This window comes from Mesocricetus auratus, unplaced genomic scaffold, assembly GCF_017639785.1.
Source record: "Mesocricetus auratus isolate SY011 unplaced genomic scaffold, BCM_Maur_2.0 Super-Scaffold_15014, whole genome shotgun sequence".
Taxonomy (NCBI): Eukaryota; Metazoa; Chordata; class Mammalia; order Rodentia; family Cricetidae; genus Mesocricetus; species Mesocricetus auratus.
Genome location: NW_024429186.1, coordinates 29,867,804 through 29,890,965, shown reverse-complemented (window position 1 = coordinate 29,890,965; position 23,162 = coordinate 29,867,804). Strand labels below are relative to the sequence as shown.

Sequence of the window (23,162 nt, the reverse complement as noted above, 5' to 3'; positions counted from 1 at the left end):
TGGGTGGGGTGCAATATAAAAGTATTCAGCAAAGAGAGGTTCAATGGCACCACTACACTACTAAGGCACGGGAAAGTCTTTGTGTTCAAAGAGGGTTTTTAACAGCTTAAAACAAAACTCTGGGTGAACATACAATCTAAGGATAGCAAAAGTTCTCCTGAAACAATTTTTGTAGAAGAAAATGCTCTCTAGGATGACTGGACTCTGTAATCTAAATATCAAATATGGGCAATATAATAATTTTTCAGGAGTACCAGAATTCAACTGTTTAACTGCTGTTTTAGAATGGTAAAAGCTCAGCAGGGACACCCAGGCAGGAGTTCAGGACTGAACTTACTAAATAAAGGACAGATAAACGGTGCATTCTTTCCTTGTGCAAGTGTATCCTCTAACAGTAAGAATCGCTGAGATTCCTGACTTCATTTACTCAGGAAATCAGTTTCCAAAAATCTCTCTTCAAAGAAAGGTAACAGGGCCATGCAATTGCACATTCAGATACCAAAAGTAACATTTGCATTTATAAGAAGCTCAAGAAAACAATGAATATGTTCTACTTCAGACTACTTACCGCATATAATAAAATGTGTCATCAAATTAAATAACATCAACTACAGAAAAAAAATGCTCAAGCCAAGAATGATGGTGAAAGCCTGTAGTGCCAACATTAAGGAGACAGAGGGACAAGGACAGTGAGTCCAAGGTCAGCCTAGGTTACATATTGAGAATCTGACTTTAAGGGCATCAACTAAGAATTAAGACTCTTGCCAAGAACACTCAGAACATAGAGAGGATGCTGTGTGGCAGGGAAGCCAAACATTTGGAAAACACCTTGAGGCTTAACACATAAAGGTGCCTGCCACCAGGCCTGACGACCTGAGTTCTATGATAGAACCCACACAGTAGAAGAGAACTTACTCTCAAAAGCGGGCCTCTAACCTCCACACGGGTACCATGGCACACATGAATGCACATAAAAATGTTATTAAACAACAGCCATATGTTCCAGTACTCACTGTGTACCAGAAACAGCTCTAGAACCCCTAATAAAACAGACCAAATCTGCCAGCATGGGCTTCCTTCCACAACAGGAATAAATACCTCTTTGATGTTAAGTTGGAAAAAAGAATGAATCACCCAAGTGCTGTTGCTGTAAAGCACTACAGTCCAGTAGCAAAATACTTGTCATCTCCAAGATCTGTTATGACATGAGGCTGAAACCAGCCGAGTACCACAACACCAGTCTCCTAGACTTTCAGCTACACGGCATGAGAAGTTTCTGGGAGCCAGCAGGGTCAAGGGAAGATGGATCTTAGATCAGGATTACACTAAGATGATACCAAAAGATGAGAAGTAAGTGGACTGGAGCTAGATTGCTAAGGCAGAACTTGAGAGCTCACAGAATATATAAAATATTTAAAGAGCGAATGAACCTGAAATGAAGGGAAGAAACCAACATGAATTACATTACTGGGGGAAAGCACCATTCTTTTTTTTTCGATTTTTAAAAATGATCACTTATTTTATGTGCGCTGGAGAGACATACCCTGACCCATCCCTTCCAGTTTCTTTCTGCTTCTTGGTTGCCATGAGGTACTCTGATCCACTACCAAATCCTCATAGTTATGCTTTAGGAACAATGGAACTGTGAACTTAAACATTGAGACTGTGAGCAGAAATAACCCTTCTTTTTAAATCGCTGATGCTGTGTATTCTGTTAGAGTGAACGCCATGAACTCAAGAAATTCTACAGAACTCTGCATGTATCTCTGATAGTCCTGATTTACAGTATTGTGTTTATCGTGGTCTTCCCGGATCACTTTTTGCTTGACTGATCACTTTACTAGAAGACTGGCAAAAAGGATGGAAACCTAGGTTAAGAAAATAACACTAGGCGTAGAGGGAAGTGGTCAGATTCAAAGACAGTAAAAAGCACCACCCAGAGGTCCTGCTGATTAAATACAGGGAGTGAAGAAAGAAAACCTGAGTGGGTTTCTTGTCTGCACAACTTACAAACAATGCTGTCACTGGAGACACACAACACAGAAGAAAGCCAGTACGACCAGGCAAACAAACTGGAAAGGCTTCAACTCCATAGGTTTACGGGGTGAGGATGCTTTCTGCCAGGCATGACGACCTGGTCCTAGAGAGAACCAACTGAGTCCCCCAAGTTGTCCTCTCAACTCTACATGTTCACTTATGTATGTGTACACATACACACGCATACATGCACACATATGCACACTGTTTTACTCTCTCTCTTTCTAAAACAAAACTTGGGGGCTGGAGAGATGGCTCAGTGGTTAAGAGCACTAGCTGCCCTTCCACAGAACGGAGGTTTGATTTCCAGCACCCACATGGCGGTTCACCAAGGGGATCTGATGCCCTCTTCTGGCCTCCACAGGCACTAACCACATGCAAGTGCATAGACATACATGCAGACAAAACATTCATAAACATAAAATATAATAAAACCTTAAAAATTATTTTAAAAAATGTAAAAACCATTTTGTGTGGAGCAAATCTTTCCCAAGGCCAGAGGCCAAAGATTCAACCAAAGGCTACCTTTCTTACATGCCATCGTGTGGAGGTTCTTTCTCACTTTCTAATTCTTTGGCATACTCATTTTTGTTTTTAACATTTTAGTGTGTGTGTGTGTGTGGGGGGGGTGAACACAAAAAGCATGTATAAAAATCAGAGGACAATTTATGAGGGTCAGCTCTTTGCTTTCACCGTGTGGGTCTTGGGGGCTGAGCTCAGATCAATAGCCTTGGACAAAGGCTCCTTCAGCATATAAGTCATTTTGCAGCTCTTTGGCACAATCTGAATGTGTAACATACAGTCACAGCCAACTTTAAATGCATACTTATTTCACTTGCCTGTCACTATGACTCACAATTTATAAGCAAAATTCATGGATTTTACCCTCAATTTTGCTACCCGTCTAATGCTGGGTGCAACTAGTGTCTCTGTCTCTCTCTCACCCAGATGAGGCAATTGCCTTTACAAATGTGACTATTCAGGATGACAAGCAGATGACTTACTATTCTGAAGACCACTCACTACCAATACACGCTGGTCTGGAACAGGCACAGAAAGATACCCGTGTTATTGTATCTTTAAAATTCAAGGGTCAGGAACTGGGGAGACAGCTCACTTGGTACACAGTGCTTTCTGTGCAAGCATAAGGACCTGATTGAGGATCACCAGCACCCATGTAAAAGCCAGGCATGACAGCACAAGTCTATAATCCCAATGCTAAGGAGGCAGAGACAGGATAATCCCATCCCTGGGGCTTTCTGGCTTGGTAGTTTAGTTGAACTGGTAAGGTGGTGCATAGCTGGTGGCACACGCCTGTAGTCCCAGCACTCGGGAGGCAGAGACAGGCGGATCTCTGTGAATTCGAAGCCAGCCTCTTCTACAGAGAGTTGCAGGACAGACTCCAAAGCTACAGAGAAACCCTGTTTAAAAACCAAAAACCCAAAACAAGAAAAACAAACAAACAACAACAAAAAGACCTGAAGACAAGCAAAACCAAACCAAACCAAACCATGCCCCCCCACAACAACAAAAAACCCATTAAAATATTTTCTGGAGTGATGGCAAACATTTGATGCTTGTTGGTATAATGAATCTCATCATTAGGCTGAAGTTTACTTCCATGTCACCAGACATATATAAAGACTAAACTTTAAGCAACTTCTATTTCATAATTTTCACATTTAGATAATATTTTAGCTGGGTCAGCAGGTTCTACACACTGACAAAAGTACCCACACAGGGTGTGCAAAGAGCCCCAACAGTGTCTAGTAAGGGAGAAAGAATTGGGAAAGCATGGCAGTGAGCACACAACTCACTTGGCCTTCAAAAATGCAAACTTAGACGGAAATCCATATCATCACATCTAAAAATACCGTAAAGCAGCAACTGGAGTGGAAAAGGGTCAGTGAGGATAGAACACGGAAGGGGTAAAAGAAAAAGGGATGAGGCTTTAAGAAAACCAAATTATATTGGTAACTGAAATCTGTTCTGCTGGTTTTCTGACTCACTGAAAGATGGAAACTCTTAAGTCAAAACTCTGTGAAATACAAAACCAAAAGAAATGTTAACTAAAATACAAGATGAACTGTAACATTTCCCTTAAATTCTTAGAAATGGCACCAGAAAACAAGCAAACAGACAAAAACTTTGTTAGCCACTTAAGAGTTCCAAAGGAAAGGAAACAAATGTACCTTCAACAGGTTTCTATAAACCAGGACATTGCATGCAAGGGGATATTTGTAAGGGCTTCCAGGAAACAAGAGTGAGCAGTTTTGCTAATAAGGAGTAAAGGAGGGGGAACCAGGTTCATCAACTCTGAGGCCCTATTTTGCTAGACTGGCGACCAAGCTTCAAAGTGCCCAGCTAGGGCCACTGCCAGACTAAAGGACATCAAAGCAACCAGACCAGCCTCTCCATGCCTTGGAAGCCAGTTCCAAAGCAGCCCCTTGGCTTTCTATCTCCTTGTAAGAATGAGAGCAGCTTTAGCTAACACAGGCCGGCAAATTCCTCCTACAAGGAGCATTTATCACCGCCCCTCCCCCTAGTAGTGGCTTAATCCTTTAATTCATTTCAATGCCAAAAAATAGGATTTCCTGAGGACTGCCACAGGATGTGCAACAAACAGCAGGGGCAAGGGCTTAACGCTGTTGATTCAATATAATCAAAAGTTTAGCAGAATGGGTGCTAATGCACAGTCAGCAACACAGGGCCCTGCACAAAAGCAAGAAAAGAAGCCAAGAGCTTTTCAAAACATAAAGAACCAAATTTTCAAGGGTGCCAACTCATTCAGGGTTGAGTCCCCTCCACTCAGGGATTTTTAGCATGTCAGGCAGGCATTCTACCACTCAGTTGACTCCCTAGTCCAGGACACACAGTCCTAATTTGTCTAAAGACTATTCTATCCTCTGACGGGGCTGGAACACAGATGTAACATAGCTACTTTAGACAGAACCAAAGGGATGAGGAATTCTAATGTGCAGTGTGGTCAGGCACCTACCTCCAGACCCAAAGAGTAGTAAATAAGGGCGTTTACTGGAAAAAGCCTATTTGTTTTTTAGACAGTAATGTCAGAATCAGACAACAAGGCAATAAGTTAGTTTACAAACTGATAACTAATGAACATTAAGGAAAACATTTATTGGCTAAGGCTATGTGTATATTATTTACTAAAGACTTCGAGATTTTGAATTAATAAGCTACAAAAATATGAGAAGTCAAATGGGGAGGGGAAACAAAAACATAAATGCCAATCAGTATCCCCAATTCTGACCTCAGGTCTGAAGCCTCAATTCTTCCTTCTCTTAGCTGATTTCTAACTCCCCACCCCTGGTGCCAGTATGCCAGGATCCTAAGGAGTTAGGTGTCTGAAAACGAGGAAAGCCGGCAGCTTAGCAAACATTCACTTCTTGCCCTTCCAATATCTTTTTCTTGTTTACAGCAACTGGTAGGTTTAGTTTTAGTTCTCTCTGATGTAAATGAGTTTTAAAATCTAAATAAATAACACGTTAAACCTTTTAAAAATGCTAGTTTGCTTTCTGATTGAGGTGTTCTTTAAAATGTTAGGAGTCTGGTGACAATAATTATTAGTGGCTTGATAGAACATCCTAGCTTCCTTTTTGTTGGGGGTGAGGAGATGGGACCCCACGTAGTCCAGTTCAGCCTTGAATTTCCAATCCTCCTGTGATTGCTGGCATGCACTTGGCTTAGAAACCTCATTTTTAGCAAACTCCACAGCAATGATGCTAAAGCCATGCTTACGTTGGCGGTACCGGGGATGCTCTAGTACTGTTTTTTTTTTTAAAGATTTTATTTATTTATTATGAATACAACATCCTGCCTCCATGTATGTCTGTACACCAGAAGAGGGCACCAGATCTCATTATGGATGGTTGGGAATTGAACTCAGGACCTCTGGAAGAGCAGTCAGTGCTCTTAACCTCTGAGCCATCTCTCCAGCCCTCTAGTACTGGTTTTTACACTTTCCTGAATATGAACAAGGTCAGGCACTACTACCTTAAGATGCTTCTGATGTAAGTTCTAAGAGTTTACTTTTGTGAGGTCCCTCAGACACTGATGAAGACTCTCTCCTTGTACTGGCGTCAAACTCTCCCAAGACTTTTCTGACCAAGTCACACATTAGATTCCCCTGTCTTTGAGGAGTCCAGATTGACTAAGACAATTCTGCAAATCATATTAGAGAACATCTCCTGAACACGGTATCTTATTGCCACCCTGTCTGCCTTCAGCAAAGACTCTGGAGTCAGAACTGGACACAATTAATTGCTCTTATGTAGGGTAAGACTTCACTGTAGCTAGCAGTCTTGGTACCTACACAGTCCTTCTTGAATAAAATTGCTTTACTTATACCGTATTAAAGAAGCATTATGGGGGGGGGGCTCAGAGGCAGAGGGCTGGCTTACTGTGTTCAAGGCCCTGGGTGAAAAAACTTTTTAAAATGAAAGTATCATGGGTAGGCTTTCTTCTTTAACATGGCATTACACTGTGACAGCAGATGACAGGGACATACAAATCAAACATTTAGATAACCAGAAAGTCCACAGGAAGCACCTTAACACAAAACCAATCCTGTGATATATTCTCATCTCTCGTTGGGGAGCTGTCAGATGATAACTGGCCCCTTTATCCTGATAAGTAGCTGTGCAGCAACAGACTCAAAGTTGAAGACTGCTGGGACCAACTCTTCTAGACAAAACCCTCAGAAACAACTCTGGGGTAAAGAAGCAATGGCAATCGTTTTGTGATATGCAAAGTTAGAGATGTTCTTTACCGCAGAGGCCACAAATACAGAATGATAAGAAGAAAGAGTAATGTCTCAGCTCAGATAAATGGACACAAAAATTGTAGAGGAAAATCTTTAAAAATAAATCCTACTATAAAATAGAGCAACCAATAAAATTAAAATAGAACCAAGGAAATCTATCTACTTTAATCCCTGAAAATTTAAGAGCTTAGCCTCACCACGACATGCAACTACATCTCCAAATGAGGGGCCTCTGGTCCAGGGCTCCTTTCCCACCCCAAAGGAACCTAAATGCCTTTCTTAGGTTTTCTACTAACAACAATGTTGCATTTAATGGCCAAGTGTACATCTGTCCAAAGCCTAGCTTCCAGCCTGACGCTTGTGGGCATCTTAAGCGCTAGCTTCAAATCAACTGCAACAAGAAACAAAAACAAGGTTCTCATTGTGAAAAACTTTTATTTGCATCTGGATTTTGAAAAAAGAGATGAGAGTGGAAGAAGCACCCAGAGACCACGTCCCTGCAAAAACTCCTGAGCATCTCAACCGCTTCTGAGCAAGAGGGTAAAGAGCTCGCTGAGTTACAGGGAGGAGACAGGCAGCCAAATGCTCCAGTGGCTGTCATTTGTTTTGTTTTGTTTTGGTTTGGTTTTTTTCTTTTTGGTTTTACGAGACAGGGTTTCTCTGTATTGTTTTGGAGGCTGTCGGTCCAGCCCAGCCTCGAACTCACAGAGATCCGCCTGCCTCTGCCTCTCGAGTGCTGGGATTAAAGGCATGCGCCACCACCACCCGGAGTGGCTGTCATTTGTAAGGCTGACCTTTCACTAGGATATTCAGGTGTTTTGTGGAAAATTAGCTCAACAAAATGAGAAAATTAGAAACAGGTCAGAAGACAGCCTGTTTTAATAAAACACTGACTGTTATCAGAAGTAGAAGCAGATGGACATAGAAAAGTCACGTCCTATTTGGAAACGAGATACAGAAAGAACCTGCCCCACATGTGAGCTCAAATTTCCCCACCTGTAAAGTGCTTACTGATTCCAAAAAGCTTAAGCCATTGGTTAAAAGGCCTTTTGTGTTAGACAATGAAGCAATTAATTTATAAAAGGAATTTTTTCTTTCATTTATAGTAATTTGCAAGAGGCTCCACAAGGAAAAAACTCAAGACTTAAGTTTAATTAAGCATATCAGACCTGAGTTTGCTTCACATAACTTGTACTGAGTTGTAAGCACTTATGGTTTCCCTGGGGATGCGGTGTGGAAGGAGTTGTTTGGAGAGAGGGAGGGAGGGAATTAAGAAAAGAGCAAGGTGAACAAAGAAGAATGTTTCTAACTCTGAGACTAGTTCCTCCAGAAATCTTATCCTGCCATGCTGCAGAGCTGTTTCAAAGACATGGAGCACAGAGTAGGTACCTGATAAATGCTGACAATGTTTCTTGACAGCAGCGCTCTAGGCATTAAGTCGCAGGCCTAGAGCTCAGCACTGGAGTAACTGCTCAAATGTTCTAGGCAAGAATGAAACCGAAAAGAAAATGCACTCTGCCTTTTGCTTTTTTCTAATCACTGCAACTCTGCTCATTACCTCCTCTTTCACACTGATCTGGATGAGTTTCTACACAAAATCCATTAAAACACAGTAAGAAAGGAAAAAGCAGAAAGCAGACACTCCTGGACTTGGAGGCAGCTCTCTATAGGATCAGACTGATGTTTGATCTCAAAGACTGGGTAGTGTCTGCTCCTATGTTAGTTGTTGACAGTTCCCTGGATCATCTGACGCCTCATTAGCAAGTCTTTTTATTAATGGATTAGTTCAAACAGGTCAAGCATAGTCTTAATTAAACTTCAACCTACCCAAGTTCTCCTATACCAGTAAGGGATTCACCTACATTCTTTAGAAACTAAGTGCAGGGGCCATGCTAACCTCGTGTTGCCGAAGCAGCTAGTGCATGAACTGGCATTTTGGAGCCCAAACCCTATGGTGGGGATGCCTTGCCAGCCCACTACGGGGGGGGGGTTGTTCCTGCCTCAATGTGGTAATGTAAGACTTTTTAAAACTCCCCATGAGGAGTAGATGGGGAGGGTACACTAAGGGGGAGGTGGGGAACTAGGATTGGTATGTAAAATTTAAAAAAATGTTTAAATTAAAATTAAAAGAAACATACCCCCAACAATTCAATAAAGAAATTTTTAAAAAGATAGTCCTTAAAAAAAAAAGAAAAAGAAACTAAGAGCAAACAGTCAAGCTTTCTATATTTAAAGTGACTTCGACAATCATTATAAAAGCTACCTGCTACAAAAAGTATGAAGTTTATCTTTGAATTGGCTATTCTGATAGCATCCAACTACACAAGCAATGTACTGTAAATTATTTTACAACCAAGTGCAGTTCTGCAAATTTTTTTAATGACTTAATTGATTTTTCTATTTATTTTGATTCCTAAAAAGATCTTGGAGCTAAAATCTACCACAGAATATGGTCAACAATATATGAAGCAAAAACTAGCTTTTAAAATGTCCGGGGGACTTTTCAGAACTCACTTTTTCTACCCAGCGGCCTGTTCTAACTTGATATTGCTATTGGAAGAAGGTCACTGGCAGCACAATTTCCATTCACAAAAAATGACAGCAGTTTTAAGGTGATGTGGGAAGGATAGCTCATCCTCCCTTGCCAGCTGCAGCTTTTCTGAACAGCTTTGAACTTCATTTCAAGCAGGATTTATTATGTTGAATGAATTCTTTTAAAGCTCTACTATAAAAGTAATATCCATATAGTAACATGCATTTTTAACAGTACAAAGTCGTATTAAATAATAGTCTCTTCTCAGCCCCTACATTCTCACTCTCAGGAAGCAGGTCTGGGTTTTATTACACATCTGGCTTTTCTGGTTGTAAACTCCACAATGGTATATTTCTTTGTCTTGTCCCATCATCCGTGGTGGAGTCCGGGAAAGTCCTTCATCTTTCTAGTACGTTTCCTCTGTGAATCACCACCAATTTGCATGATATTGCCCCCCCCCCTTCCTCCTAAGACAGTTTCTCTGAATAACAGTACTGGCTGTCCAGGAACTCCCTCTGTAAACCAGGCTGGAACTCAGAAAACCACCGGCCTTTGCCTCCCTAAAGATGTGTGCACCACCACCACCTGGCTCAATATTACTATTTCTTTTCTTTTCTTTTCTTTTTTTTTTTTTTTTGGTTTTTACGGGACAGGGTTTCTCTGTATTGTTTCGGAGGCTATCAGTCCAGCCTGGCCTTGAACTCACAGAGATCCGCCTGCCTCTGCCTCTCAAGTGCTGGGATTAAAGGCGTGCGCCACCACCGCCCGGCAATATTACTATTTCTAATCTCTCTTTTGGCTAGCTATCTTCATAAACTTAAAAATATAAATGTCAGAATTTGTTTATAAGCTTATGGTGGACTTGGTTCTTTATTAAATACAGTAACAGAAGTGGGAGAGTACACCAAAGTCCTGGGGAAATAACATTTTTTTAACTGTTGTTTGTTTTTATACAGTCTCATTCCATAGCTCAGACTGGCTTTGAACTAAGTTGACCAGGCTGGCTTCAAACTTGCAGCAATCTTCCTGCCTTAGCTTCCAAGTTGCTAGTATGTTTCGCTGGGGAAAGACTTTAGAAGCCTCTAAAGATGTCTGCCAACTCACTGCAAGGTATCCAGGCTAATCTTAAAACACAGTGGAGATAAGCAAAGATCATTCTGTAGTTCTAGTAATATCTCTATCAGCATAGCTAATAACCTAAACGCCATCAACAGAAGGAACAAAAAGGCTACTCTAATACTGTAAAAGTGAAAACAAGTGAATGAGAACCTCACACTCAACACAACATGACTCATTCATTTAACATTTACAAACACAAATCACACAGAGTCCTCATTCTTGGAATCTGGTCTATTTACAAGTTTAATAGAATGTAAAATATCAGGTGGCAGAACCTACATGATATTATTGAAAATAGGAAAAATTATACTGTGTCCTTGACTCGTCCCAAACTCTCCTACCCTGCAAACCATTTAAACACTATTAAATACTCACATAACTGTCTACCTGCCTTAAGCCCTACAAAACTGAGACTACTGCATGGATTTTCAAATGACACTATACAATGCGCACTCTTCCCACTTGTGCATGCACTAGGGTCAACAGGCCTTAGTGTGGCATTTCCTTGGATGTAAAGACTGAGGTTCCCCTGCATCTTCATGGGCATTTCTACATGCCACAGGGCATGCTGAGGAGTGTAATAATACGGCACAACACATTTAAACAACTTAAGCAAACAGGCGCCAAATTTCCTGTGGAAGGGCTGAAACTGGACTCACGTATAGCCTCCTCCTCCTCCCCAGACTAATGCCAGCTGACAGCAACTCTCATGGTATGCAAGGAAGGCTCACTAAATCACTTAAAATCTTCAAGTTACAATGGCAAGCACGACAAGCCTTCTGACAGTCAGTGAAGAAGCAGAGGTGACCCTAGTCCCCACCATCTCAGTCTTTCCAGTGCCAGAATCCTCTAAGCTGGTCCCAGACACTGTAGAGCAAAGTAAACTTTCTTCGTGAACAGCAAACTCATAAAACCAAAGCTGACAACAATATTTCCAAAAGTCTCTCCATAGAGAAGACAGGATCACTGACAGATGGGAACAAATATAGTCAGATTTGGTTTCAGAAGTCTTTGTCAAAGCCAGCCATCTATTCAACTGTTTCCAGTGCAGGCTGTAATCCATCTCTAGGACCATGTATTACAGAGTGGAGAGCCCACGGCTGAGGATGTGAAATCTTCCAGAGCTAGGATGCCTCAGAAGCAGCAAGAGAACGAGTTAAATTAAGTTCCTGTCATACTGCTAGTAGAAAAACATTGTTACCAGGGCTGAAGAGACACCACAGCTTCCAGAGGACCCAGGGGTTCAATTCCCAGCACCCACATGGAGTTCACACTATCCTGTAACTCCAAGATCTGTTATCTTCACACAAACATACATGCAGGCAAAACACCAATGCACATAAAAACAAATAAATTTTAAAAAATTAAAAATGTTATCTTATTTGTTTTTGTTTATAAGCTAGGCCTCAAGATACATAGCTGAGGATGACCTTGAATACATAATCCTCTTGTCTCTGCCTCCCAAGTGCCAGGATTACAGACTTGTGTTACAATGTCCCATCCCTGAAAAGACTTTTAAAAAAGTAAAAACAGCAAAACAAATTACCTTCCTTTAATAGTTACTGGTCAATACTGCCCTCTGGTGATACAAATTAATAAACAAGGCATCTTTTACTGTTAATTTCAGTTATGTTTAAGTAACTGTATCTCTTTTGAATGCACATCCCACCACCAATAACAAAAACAGATTTAAGATAACCATTATGTATTGTTCATTAAATTAGAAACTTTAAAAAGGTTTTAAATCAAGGACATTTACTCTGGAAACATACTATTGCTATATGCTTTCATAATGTAGTAAATTACATTTCCACATAAAAAGATGTGACTAAGAAAGACCCTGAAGGGAATGTCCTAAATTAAAAGCACAGTAAGCCAGCAAGGAAAGTCTTATTATGTGCAAACCAGGAGAGGTGGTGGCGGTGCACACCTTTAGTCCCAGCACTTAGGAGGCAGGGGCTGTAAGTTCAAGGTCAGCCTGGTCTACATAGAGTTCCTAGACAGTCAGGGCTACATAGATAGACCCTGTCTCAAAATTAAAAAACAAAACAAAAACAAAACAACAAAAAGCAAACAAACAAATTCCACAGGAGGGAGCCTGTTCTCAAGGTTTACCTATCTAACACACGGAAAAGTGTCTATGGAAACCAAAACCTTATAGTGGTCCCATTGAAAACCTGACTCCTAATTTAGGAAAAACCTCAACCAAAGATCACAGTTGGCTGCTAAGTTTCTAGTAAGCCAAGGAAAATGACCTACCAAGACTGGTGCCATCCTGCCCCATGATGCACTTCATGGAGGTGATGATCTGCTCCATCACAGGTGGTGACATTGACGTGGCATACACAGCACTGTGAGAATGTGTGCGCAGGTAGTCTATCAGCGCCTGTGGAAGCAGAGGCAGATATTTAGAGGCGATTCCTGAACATGCAGTTATACAAGTGCCTTCCTTCTAGGTGCTACTGGGCTCTTCCACTCAAAAGTCTGGAGCAGGGTGCTAAGCAGAGCCTCAAGGAAAACTAACACCATCACAGCTCACAGCTGCCCAACAGGAATGTCAGAAACAGCAAAGTCTTGGGTTTTGCTTTGGTTTTAAAGGATCACTCTAAATTTGAAGAACAAATCATTTGATGTTACAGAAGAAAGTATGAACTGCTTTTCGGGATATAATGATTCACTTCTACGTGTCATTTGTGTTTCACCCTATACACACAGTCATGCTTATATCCTAAGTAACAATTTTCCTGGCTTTTCTACACACACTTCAATTCACAGCAAGACTGGCACAGACACCTAAGCATAGAAGAGAGCACTGATGCCAGGCAGTGGCACACACCTTTAATCCCAGCACTCAGGAGGCAGAGGCAGGTGGATCTCTGTGAGTTCAAGGCCAGCCTGAACTCAGAGAGAGATTTGAGTTCCAGGACAATCAGGGCTACATAGAGAAATACTGCCTTGAAAAACCAAAACCAAAACCAAACACAAACAAGATGGTCACCTATTTTTCCTCTTTCTCCAGGGGACCCTGTATCAAGGCTGGCCAAGGTATTCCCACCACAGGGAATGGACTCCAAAAATCCAGTTCATGTACCTGGGATAGGTCTAGTGCCACTGCCACCCCCCCCAAAAGATCAAGTCATATAAGTGTCACCCACATTCAGAGGGTCTAGTTCAATTCCATGCAGGTTCCCCAGCTATCAGTCCATAGTCTGTGAGCTACCAACAGCTTGGGTCAGCTGTGGTTTTCCCCATCATGCTCTTGACTCCCCTCCCCCCCACTGCTCATATGATCCCTCTTTCCTCTCTTCAACTGAACTCTAGGAGCTCAGCCCAGTGCTTGGTTGTAGATCACTATACTGGCTTTCATCAGCTACTGGATGTAGGTTCTATGATGACAATTAGAGTAGCCACTAGTCTGATTAAAGGGGAAAGCCTGTTCAGATACCCTCTCCACTATTGCTAGGAGTCTTAGCTGGGGTCATCCTTATGGATTCTTAAAAATGCACAATCATATCACAAGGACATTTGCTCAACGATGTTCATAGCAGCATTATTTGTAATAGCCAGAACTTTGAAATAACCTAGATGCCCATCAATGGAGAAAGGATAAAGAAAATTGGTACATTTACATGAAGGAGTATTACTCAGTGGTAAAAAACACTGACATCTTGAAATGTGCAGGCAAATGGATAAAACTAAAAAAATTATCCTGAGTGAGGTAATTCAGACCCAGAAAGAGAAACATGGTATGTACTCACTCCTGAGTGGATACTAGATGTAAAGTGAAGGATAACCAGGCTACAATTCACAACTCCATATAGGTAAAAAGGGGGCCTTAAGAGGGACACACATGGAGGGCTCCAGGAAGGAAAAATAGTTAAGACCTCCTGGATAAACTGGGAGGGGGTAAAAGGAAGGGGAGGGAAGATGGGAACATGGGGGAATCAAGAAGACCGAATTAGGGGAGGGATGGAAGGCGGAGAGCAATGAAAGTTACCTTGATAGAGGGAGCCATTATGGGGTTAGGGAGAAACCTGGTGCTAGAGAAATTCTCAGGCATACTTTTCTTAACGATGTTACAAGTTTTTCTTTCCTTTTCCATCTGAGAGTCAAACTGAGGTCAGAACATATGGCAGCCAGTTCTTCACTACAGAGTTACAAGTTCTTTTCTAAGTCATAGCTTTATGGAAAAATAAGTCACATTTCACCATTGTCAGCTTTGTAAAGTATACAATTCAGTGCATTTTGACATAGTCAGAGTGGTGCAACCCTTACCATTACCTAATTTTAGAATATTTTCATCACCCTACAAGGAACACAATGTATCCATTAATGGTTATTTTCCATTTCCCCATCTCCTTAACCCCTGGCAACTACTAACCCACATTCTGTTTCAATACCTATTCTAGATCAAACAAAGAAACAAACAAAAGAAGACCATTAGATAACATGACCTTTTGTGACTCACTTCAGTTACTTGTCTGCAAAATGCATGTGTTGTAGCATAGGCATACATCATTTTGTTTTGTTTTGTTTTTTGAGACAGAGTTTCTCTGTATTGTTTTGGAGGCTGTCCTAGAACTCGCTCTATAGAGCAGGATGGCCTTGAACTCACAGAGATCTGTCTGCCTCTGCCTCCTGAGTGCTGGTATTAAAGGTGTGCGCCACCAACACCTGGTTGTGCACACATCATTTTTAAACCATTACCACATTACAAGTCCCCCCCCCATTTACTTTTACTGATAAGGACACTAAATAGTTAAAAATGCCTTCCCCAAGGTCTCACAAAGCAAAAACACGTTCAAATGCAGATAGTATACATGATTTTGAATGGATTTTTTTTCTTTTGAGACAGGGTTTCTCTATGTACTTGCATGGATTCTTAATTGCTGTAGAGGTCCTATATAATTTTAAAGTTGAAAAATAGGCTTTACAGTATATATCGGAGCTAACAAAACCTTCTCTTGTTTGTACATTCTAATCTTCCATTCCCATTGGCTCTTGCGACAATCCTTTGAAAGTGTGAGCACAATTCAAGCCTAACAGAAGACTGTGTGGCAAACAGGAAGCACCACTGTGCGCTCTTTTACAAAAGAGTGTTCTAGATTTCAGACCAGAATGTAGTTTAGAAAGAAGCTCAAATGAGCAAACAACAAACAATGAACAGAACCAGCCTTCAGCTCAGCAAGAGACATCAGAGTCACTCCCCAAGCATCTGAAGTAGGAAGTCTACCAGCACTAGAACATGAGCCAAAGCACATCCAGGATCCCCATATCCCATTTCAGGACCCATCTACTAGACAGATCCCAAATCAACAGCTTTTTCCATCTCTAACTGGCCACTCCTAAGGGCTACCCACCTTCTTGCCTCCAATGTATCCTCCAGCAGCACCAAAGCTCTTTGTGAATGTTCCCATCATAACATCCACATCCTCGGGATCCAGGCCAAAGTAGTCTACCACACCTCGTCCTGAAGGGCCAAGGGCCCCAATGCTGTGTGCCTCATCCAGATACAAGTACGCCTTGTACTTCTTCTTGAGAGCAATCACTTCAGGAAGGCGAACAATAGACCCTTCCATGCTGGCAAAACAGGGTTAAAAAAACACACACACTGAGACTTTTTAACTCTCAAAATTAGCAACTAGCCACTTTGTTTTTAATTGCTTTTCAAAATAAATCTGGAAATTCTATCTCTGGTTTTAAACTAAGTTATGTGGTATACTGACTTGGCAGGAAACAGGAGATTGACTTCTCAAAAATAAGTGCTGCATTGAAATTGGTTTTATTTCACAACAGAAAGAATTAAAGTTACAGCACTTTATTTCTATTTGCTTTTGTGAGGCTAGAGGTTAAAGCTGGGGTCTTGCATATGCTAGGAAAGTACTCTACAAGTGGGTCACATCTCTAGCCCACAAGAGTCTTCTAAAGCATACAATCAGAAGCAACATTAAACTCTGTACTCATTATACATGCCTAGGGATTCCTTCTGTGGACTGTGGCTTAGATATGTAAGCCAAATAAACCCTTTTCTATGCAAATTGCTTTGGGTCATGGTCTTTATCTCAGCAAAAGACATCTAAGGTAGGTTGTCCAAATTAACAAAAGAAAAACATCTTAAAATTAAAATACAGCTTGTCACGGGGCATATGCCTGGAAATCCCAGTACCCAAGAAGCAGAGGCAGAGGCAGAATCAGGAGTTTAAGGTCAGTGTGGGCTACATGAGACACTATCTCAAAAAGTAACAAAAAGTAACTTATTTTTATTTATTTTGATGTTTGTTTTTCTTGGGGGGGGGCTGGAGATTGAACCCAGGGGCTCATGTATACTAAACAAGAGCACAAGTACTCCGCTAGAGGCTTGTCTTGCCAGGTACCCTGGGAGGGCCCCAAAATAGATAGTTCACCTGTCTTAGTCTCATGAGTACTGGAATTACAGGTATGTGCTCTCACATCTAGCTTTGTCATTTTTATTTTTGGTTTTTTGTTTGTTTCGAGACAGGGTTTCTCTGTATTGTTTTGGAAGCTGTCCTGGAACTCACTCTGTAGACCAGGCTGGCCTTGAACTCAAAGAGATCCGCCTGCCTCTGCCTCCCGAGTGCTGGGATTAAAGGTATGCGCCGCCAAAGCCCAGCTGTCATTTATTTTTGATAAATTAGAATCTTTTATAGGTAAGCTTTTCATGCACAGGAGAAAACCTTGATAGAAGAAGGATCTGGAAGCTGTGTCCTATACAGACTTAAAGACCTTTGGGCTCAGTACCTCCTGTTTCCAGGTATCTTTTAACAAATTATGAACACTGTCTCCTAAGTTTCTAGAGCAGACTAGTCTAGCCAGCCCTTCAGTTGAAAACTTGCATGTCTTTACAGGTCTAGGCCATGGATAAGCGCAGTAGAAAGAGAGTACCTATATATGCCTTCCACAAGGATTAGAATTTTCTTCCAGGGCCTTCTTGTCCGAGGCTGACCATAAACAATGGCATCTTTCAAAAGCTTCTCCAAGCTTTGCATATCTATGGCACAAAGAAAGAATTCAGTCCCAAAGTATCTTTTTCCTAACAGTATTAGAAAAACGAGAACATACATTTCTTATTCAGAAGTATCTCAGACAGCAAAGGACATTAGCATAATTAGAAATGAGAAGATATTAAGATATTGATTCATTAACTGACACTTAAATATGACAAATGTTCAAAGCTATCAACAAGATCAAATGACTGGTAACTGTATTAGTTGGTTAGATAGAAAAATTACCATTTTTATGTTAAATTCTCAGTCTCTGAATGAGCTTTTTTGTGTTTTAAAAATCAAACTGCATCTCTAATTCAAGTGATTCATCCAGAAATAAGTGTATAGAGACCAAATGAGAGTAAGTAAATCACACCAAATACATGTTCTTCCTAAAAAGCAAATATGCATGGACCTGGAGAGAATGCTCAAGGTTTTAGAGCACTTGTTGCTCTTGCAAGGACCCAGTTTTGATTACCAGTACCCACAGGGTGACTCCCAACCATCTGTAAGTCTAGTTCCAAGGGATCCAATGCCCTCTTCTGACCTCTGTGACCACCAAGCAAATACATGCAAGCAAAACACTCACACATAAGACAAAACAAATACATATTTAAAAAAAGTAATCATGGAGAAAGAACTTCAAAGTGCATGATCTATTTTCTTTTACCCAGGATGCATTCAATAGCTGCTATTAAACAGCCTTCTCTTTGTACTCGTTAAAAATATTCCGGTCACGATGGGCGGTGGTGGCACACACCTTCAATCCCAGCATGAGGGAGGCAGAGGCAGGTGGATCTGTGAGTTCAAGGCCAGCCTGGTCTACAAGAGCTAGTTCCAGGACAGGCTCCAAAGCTACAGAGAAACTCTGTGCGGAAAAAACAAACAAGCAAACTAATGATTTATAGATAGACAGATGACAGACAGACAGACAGACAGACAGACAGACAGACAGACAGACAGACAGACACACGCATTCCAGTCTGGGACATGCATAAGTCTAAGCTTAAGCCAGCTTGGCAATCAGTTGAAACTGTTCCATGTTCACTCTATCAGATGCACTGTTGAAAGACAGCATGTTTGGGCTATCATTAATAAGGACCACAGTTTTCTTCTTGGATGCTTTGAACTCCAGTGGTTCCATCTCTATAGACTTTATACTTAAATAATTGTCTTGAATGACATTTGAAAAAGTCTCCCTAAACTCTAAGCAACATGAAGTCTGAGGTATATGCCATGCTAGTGGGAGACCCTACACTGTCAGCTTTGATCCTGTGTTCTGAACTGCTTATTATTGAAAGAGGGGGTCAAAATTGCATGACTTTGTCCTTCTTATAATCGAACTTTGATAGGAAAGGGAAATAATGTGATACAAACACACAGCAGGATGATGAAACTAACAACTGTGTTACACCTTTCAGTATCTGCAACACAGAAATCAGCATACTGCCTCATAGGAGACAGGCAGCACATGCCTGCCTGACACAGCTATGCAGTGCCACAGTTAACTTTCTATTTCCTGTTATCTTTCTTTTGTCTAAAATGTTGAACCACTGTTTACTTTCTGTCTCCTCTCTCTATATAAACATAGGAAACAACAACGTGAAAATTCTACAAACTTTAGACAAAGGGAACAATCTATAGCAAGAATGCTTGGGCAGATTACCTACTTAGGAAAACATTTCCATCTTTCTTCTGTTATATACCCTATAAATTCCATGTAAATTAAAATTTTACATATGCCACAAAACTTCCACAGGAAAATGTGAGAGAACAGGTCCCCTTTAAAGAAGCATTAAATACAATCCAGAAGTCAAAGACATTCTGATGAGTCAAAAATAACAAAATGTTTAAATAAAAATAGTGTGATATAAAACGGCACTACAAAGAGCTCCTAAAACCAATACATCAGCTTGACAATGACCAGCTTATAAAGAAATATTTACAAATACAAGAGCTGCATAAAAAAATGCTCTACACCTAAAAAAGAAATAAGACCCCAAATATGTGTCCTTATTAGGTTCAGAAAAATTTAAAATGATACATAATAGGCCATGCTGGTGAATGAGAATAATTGGCCAGTGCCACGTTTGTTATTTGGAAAGGTATTAAAAATGGACACCCTTTTTCACCGGGCACTCTGAGGCTGTTCAACATCAATCTTGCAAATATGTGAGTGGAGTGCTGTTTCAAGTTTAAAAGCCGAGCTATGGTGTATCTGAACACATCACATTTAACGATAAGAAGAGTCAGAGGTATGGACAAGAGGTTAAAAGTTTTACAACAATGAAAAGGTCTCAATCACAACAAAACACCGTTCCAGTCTCACTGTAGAACATTTTACATAAGATAAAACAGAAAAAGAAATGCATTATTGTCATCCAATCCTTCCTTCCAGAGGTACAGACCTAGTATTTTGGTATATACTATCCTACTGTTTCATCTACATATATACTGTTTGGAAAAAGAATTAAAACATAACTGGGTAATCTTTCTCCTTATATGTGCCTTAAATTATAAAAACTATGATTTTTATAAGTTTTATAAGACTGTGATTTCTGCACTTTAATTTTTCAAAACTATTATTTATGAACTTTAAAAACAGTGCACAAAGGTATTTCCACTTAAGGAACAAGTTTTAGCTTAAAGACACCATTCCCTACTATCTCTGTATATTACTACACAGAACATTTGTCTGTTCTTTTTTTTTTGTACATGTGTACATAAGCATGTGTGTGTTAAGTGTATATATATATATATGTATATATATATATATATATATATATCTGTGGATATATATACATATGCAGGTACACATGCATATGTAGGTATTTGTAGAGGCCAGAAGCTGATATCATGTGTCTTTCTCAATCATACTCCCCCTTATTTTTTGAGACATGGTCTCCCCCGAACTTCATGAATTGAGCTAGATTGGCTAGCCACAAAGATCTTCTTGCCTCCCTCTCCCAGTGCTGAGATTAGAGGTATGAGGTTCCATGCCCATTTTCAATATTAGTGCTGAGGATCTGAACTAAGGTTTTCACCCCTGTATGGCAGACACCTGATAGAATGAGCCATCTCCCCAGATACTGTCTGTTGTTTTAAGATTTATCTGTTATTATTAATAATGAGTATATATGTCTACATGAGTGCAAGTTTCTGTAGAGGTCAGAAGAGCGTGTCAAATCCCGTAGATCTGGAGTCACACATACTTATGAGCAGCCTTAAGTGGGTAATGTGAACCAAACTCAGGTCCTCCATGGAAACTGTACACACTCTAACTACTGAGCTATCTTTCCAGCTCCAAACTTTTCGTGTGTGTGTGTGTGTGTGTGTGTGTGTGTGTGTGACTCGCCCGTGCACACGCGTCTCTTGTGCCTGTGTGTGATGAGGTGAAAAGGTTCATACCACAGCACAACTGTAGGGTAAGAAGACAACTTTATGAAGTTAGTTCTCTGTTACATGGGTTTCAGGGATCGTAAACTCTTTACCTCCTGAATATCTTGCTAGTTCCAGTTGTTATATTTTATTTAATTGTTTAACTATCAATATCTCTTCACTAATCTTATTTACTCCTCCTAGTGTTATAACAAGACACACTACAAGTATCCAGTAAATGTATTTGAACAGAGATTTATAAACAAGGCAATAAGATGAAAAACTTAAAAAGTCAAATCAAGGGAAGGCAGGATAATTTGCACAAAGGAATCCTATCACCATACAGCCTTTTTTTTTCCGAGACAGGGTTTCTCTGTATTGGTTTGGAGGCTGTCTTGGAACTCACCCTGTAGACCAGGCTGGCCTCGAACTCACAGAGATCCGCCTGCCTCTGTCTCCCGAGTGCTGGGACTAAAGGCGTGCACCACCACCGTCTGGCCTCACCATGTGTTTTATTCATTCATAGATAGATAGGCAGATATAGATACACACATACATGCTCAAGCTGACCTCAAATTAAAAATCTCCCAACTTCAGCCTCCCAAGCTACGATCACAATCACATGCCACAATATTTTGCTTGTATTTCATTAAAGAGAGTGTTTTTTAAAAGACTGGACCAGAAGAACATCTTAAATCTACTTTAGCTGCACTGTACTTTCAATTATTAATGTAACTTTGTAACCATCACCACTATCCCAAAGAATAACAAACATTAAAGCCAATGGCAAAGCCTAGGAGTAACTCACTGTTATGCTTGAAGATTCGAATGGTTGCTCCCGACAATCTGGCTCCTAGAACCAGTGATGCGTGGTTCAGTTCATCACTCAGAATCAGGCAACCCTGCAAAATCACAAGCACAGAAGTTAAGATACCCAAATCATAAGCACAGGAAGGTAAGATACTAACAAGTGGTGATTACTTTTTTACAAAGATGCTTTAGAAACACATGCAGAATTCTAGCCTACACATAATAGTTTCTTCATCCTGTCATTTTAAATATCCAGATAAATAGCAACATGCTCTTACTTAAACCTAAAATCTAGCAGTCTTTAAAAGGTTCTGGTATCTTTGAGAGAATTTTGATGTATTGTTGTAGGTCTCAGTCACACACTATGCAGGCTGTGGTTTAGTCTCTTAAAAATCCCCAAGCGCACTTTAACACATAAATTAAGGAGAGAGTAAAGCCTGACATCCTTGGTGGTTTATTTTTTACTCTTCGAGCTCTCATGGGACCCTGCTAAAATAAAAACTGAGGAACAGGTTTTCGTCTTTCAAAAATGGCCTCAACAGGGGATGAGGCTCAGTGGTAGCATGTATTTGTCTAGCACGTACAAAGCCTTGGGTTGGATCTTTGACACTACAATTAACAAATGAGTACATAAGTAAGTGAATTTCCACATGAAAATCATTTCAAAATACTCCAATGGCCCAAACAAAAACAACTTAATCAACAAAAGATGGTATTCATAGCGGGAATGTGGTGATATCTTGTTTGTACTCTAACAAAAAAACCTTGCCTGAAGATCAGAGGATGGAACTAGCCACTAGTTAACCATAGAGTCTGGAGGTCTGTACAGACAGACAGGAAGTGATATGCCTGGGTGGGAAGAGTAATATAAGGTGGGAGGAGACAGGAACTTAGCTTCTCTTTTCTAAGGATTTTGTAGAGATAAGAACTCTAGTGGCTGGCTGCTCTGCTTTTCTGATCTTTCAGCTTTCATCCTCTAATATCTGACTCAGGGTTTTTATTATTAAGACCAATTAGATCCCTGAGTTTGAGGCCATCATGGTCTACCAAGTGAGTTCTAGGACAGTCAGGGCTACACAGAGAAACATTGTCTCAAAAGAACAAACAAACAAAAAACCGAAAACACACTAATGTTGGTATCCCAAATAATGAGATATTCATGAGTCCATTTAGATATAAAGAAGCAACAACTCCATAAAACTCCAAAGAATATAGAACAAATGAGAAAAATTACTCTAAGACTACCAAAGCAATTAACAGTCACTGACTATGCATATCCACAATAAAATTAGTGAACAAAAGTTTAATAAAAAAAATAATAGTTATAGTCCCGAAGTTTCTCTGCCATGGTAATTGGTAAGTTAAAGTAGAAAATCTTGCCTGACATCTTAGCCAACTAACCAGGGCTTATTTATATTAGTACATATATTGGTGCCATGTATCTTATGCAACACACTGAGGTGAATGTCACTTCCATAACACATGCCGCCACCAGTAG

At 40.4% G+C, this 23,162-nt stretch overlaps 1 protein-coding gene across 1 annotated transcript in view; it reads right to left on the bottom strand.

Annotated features, from left to right (window-relative positions):
- The window catches only part of Sptlc2 (serine palmitoyltransferase long chain base subunit 2), a 72,953-nt gene that overhangs the window by 14,869 nt on the left and 34,922 nt on the right, over positions 1 to 23,162 (bottom strand). The window contains exons 6-9 of the mRNA XM_005083997.4: positions 21,663 to 21,756; positions 17,376 to 17,481; positions 15,833 to 16,052; positions 12,732 to 12,858 (exon numbers count right to left, since the gene is read on the bottom strand). Of these exons, the coding sequence (XP_005084054.1) occupies positions 12,732 to 12,858; positions 15,833 to 16,052; positions 17,376 to 17,481; positions 21,663 to 21,756 (547 nt within the window). The remainder of the gene's footprint in view (positions 1 to 12,731; positions 12,859 to 15,832; positions 16,053 to 17,375; positions 17,482 to 21,662; positions 21,757 to 23,162) is intronic.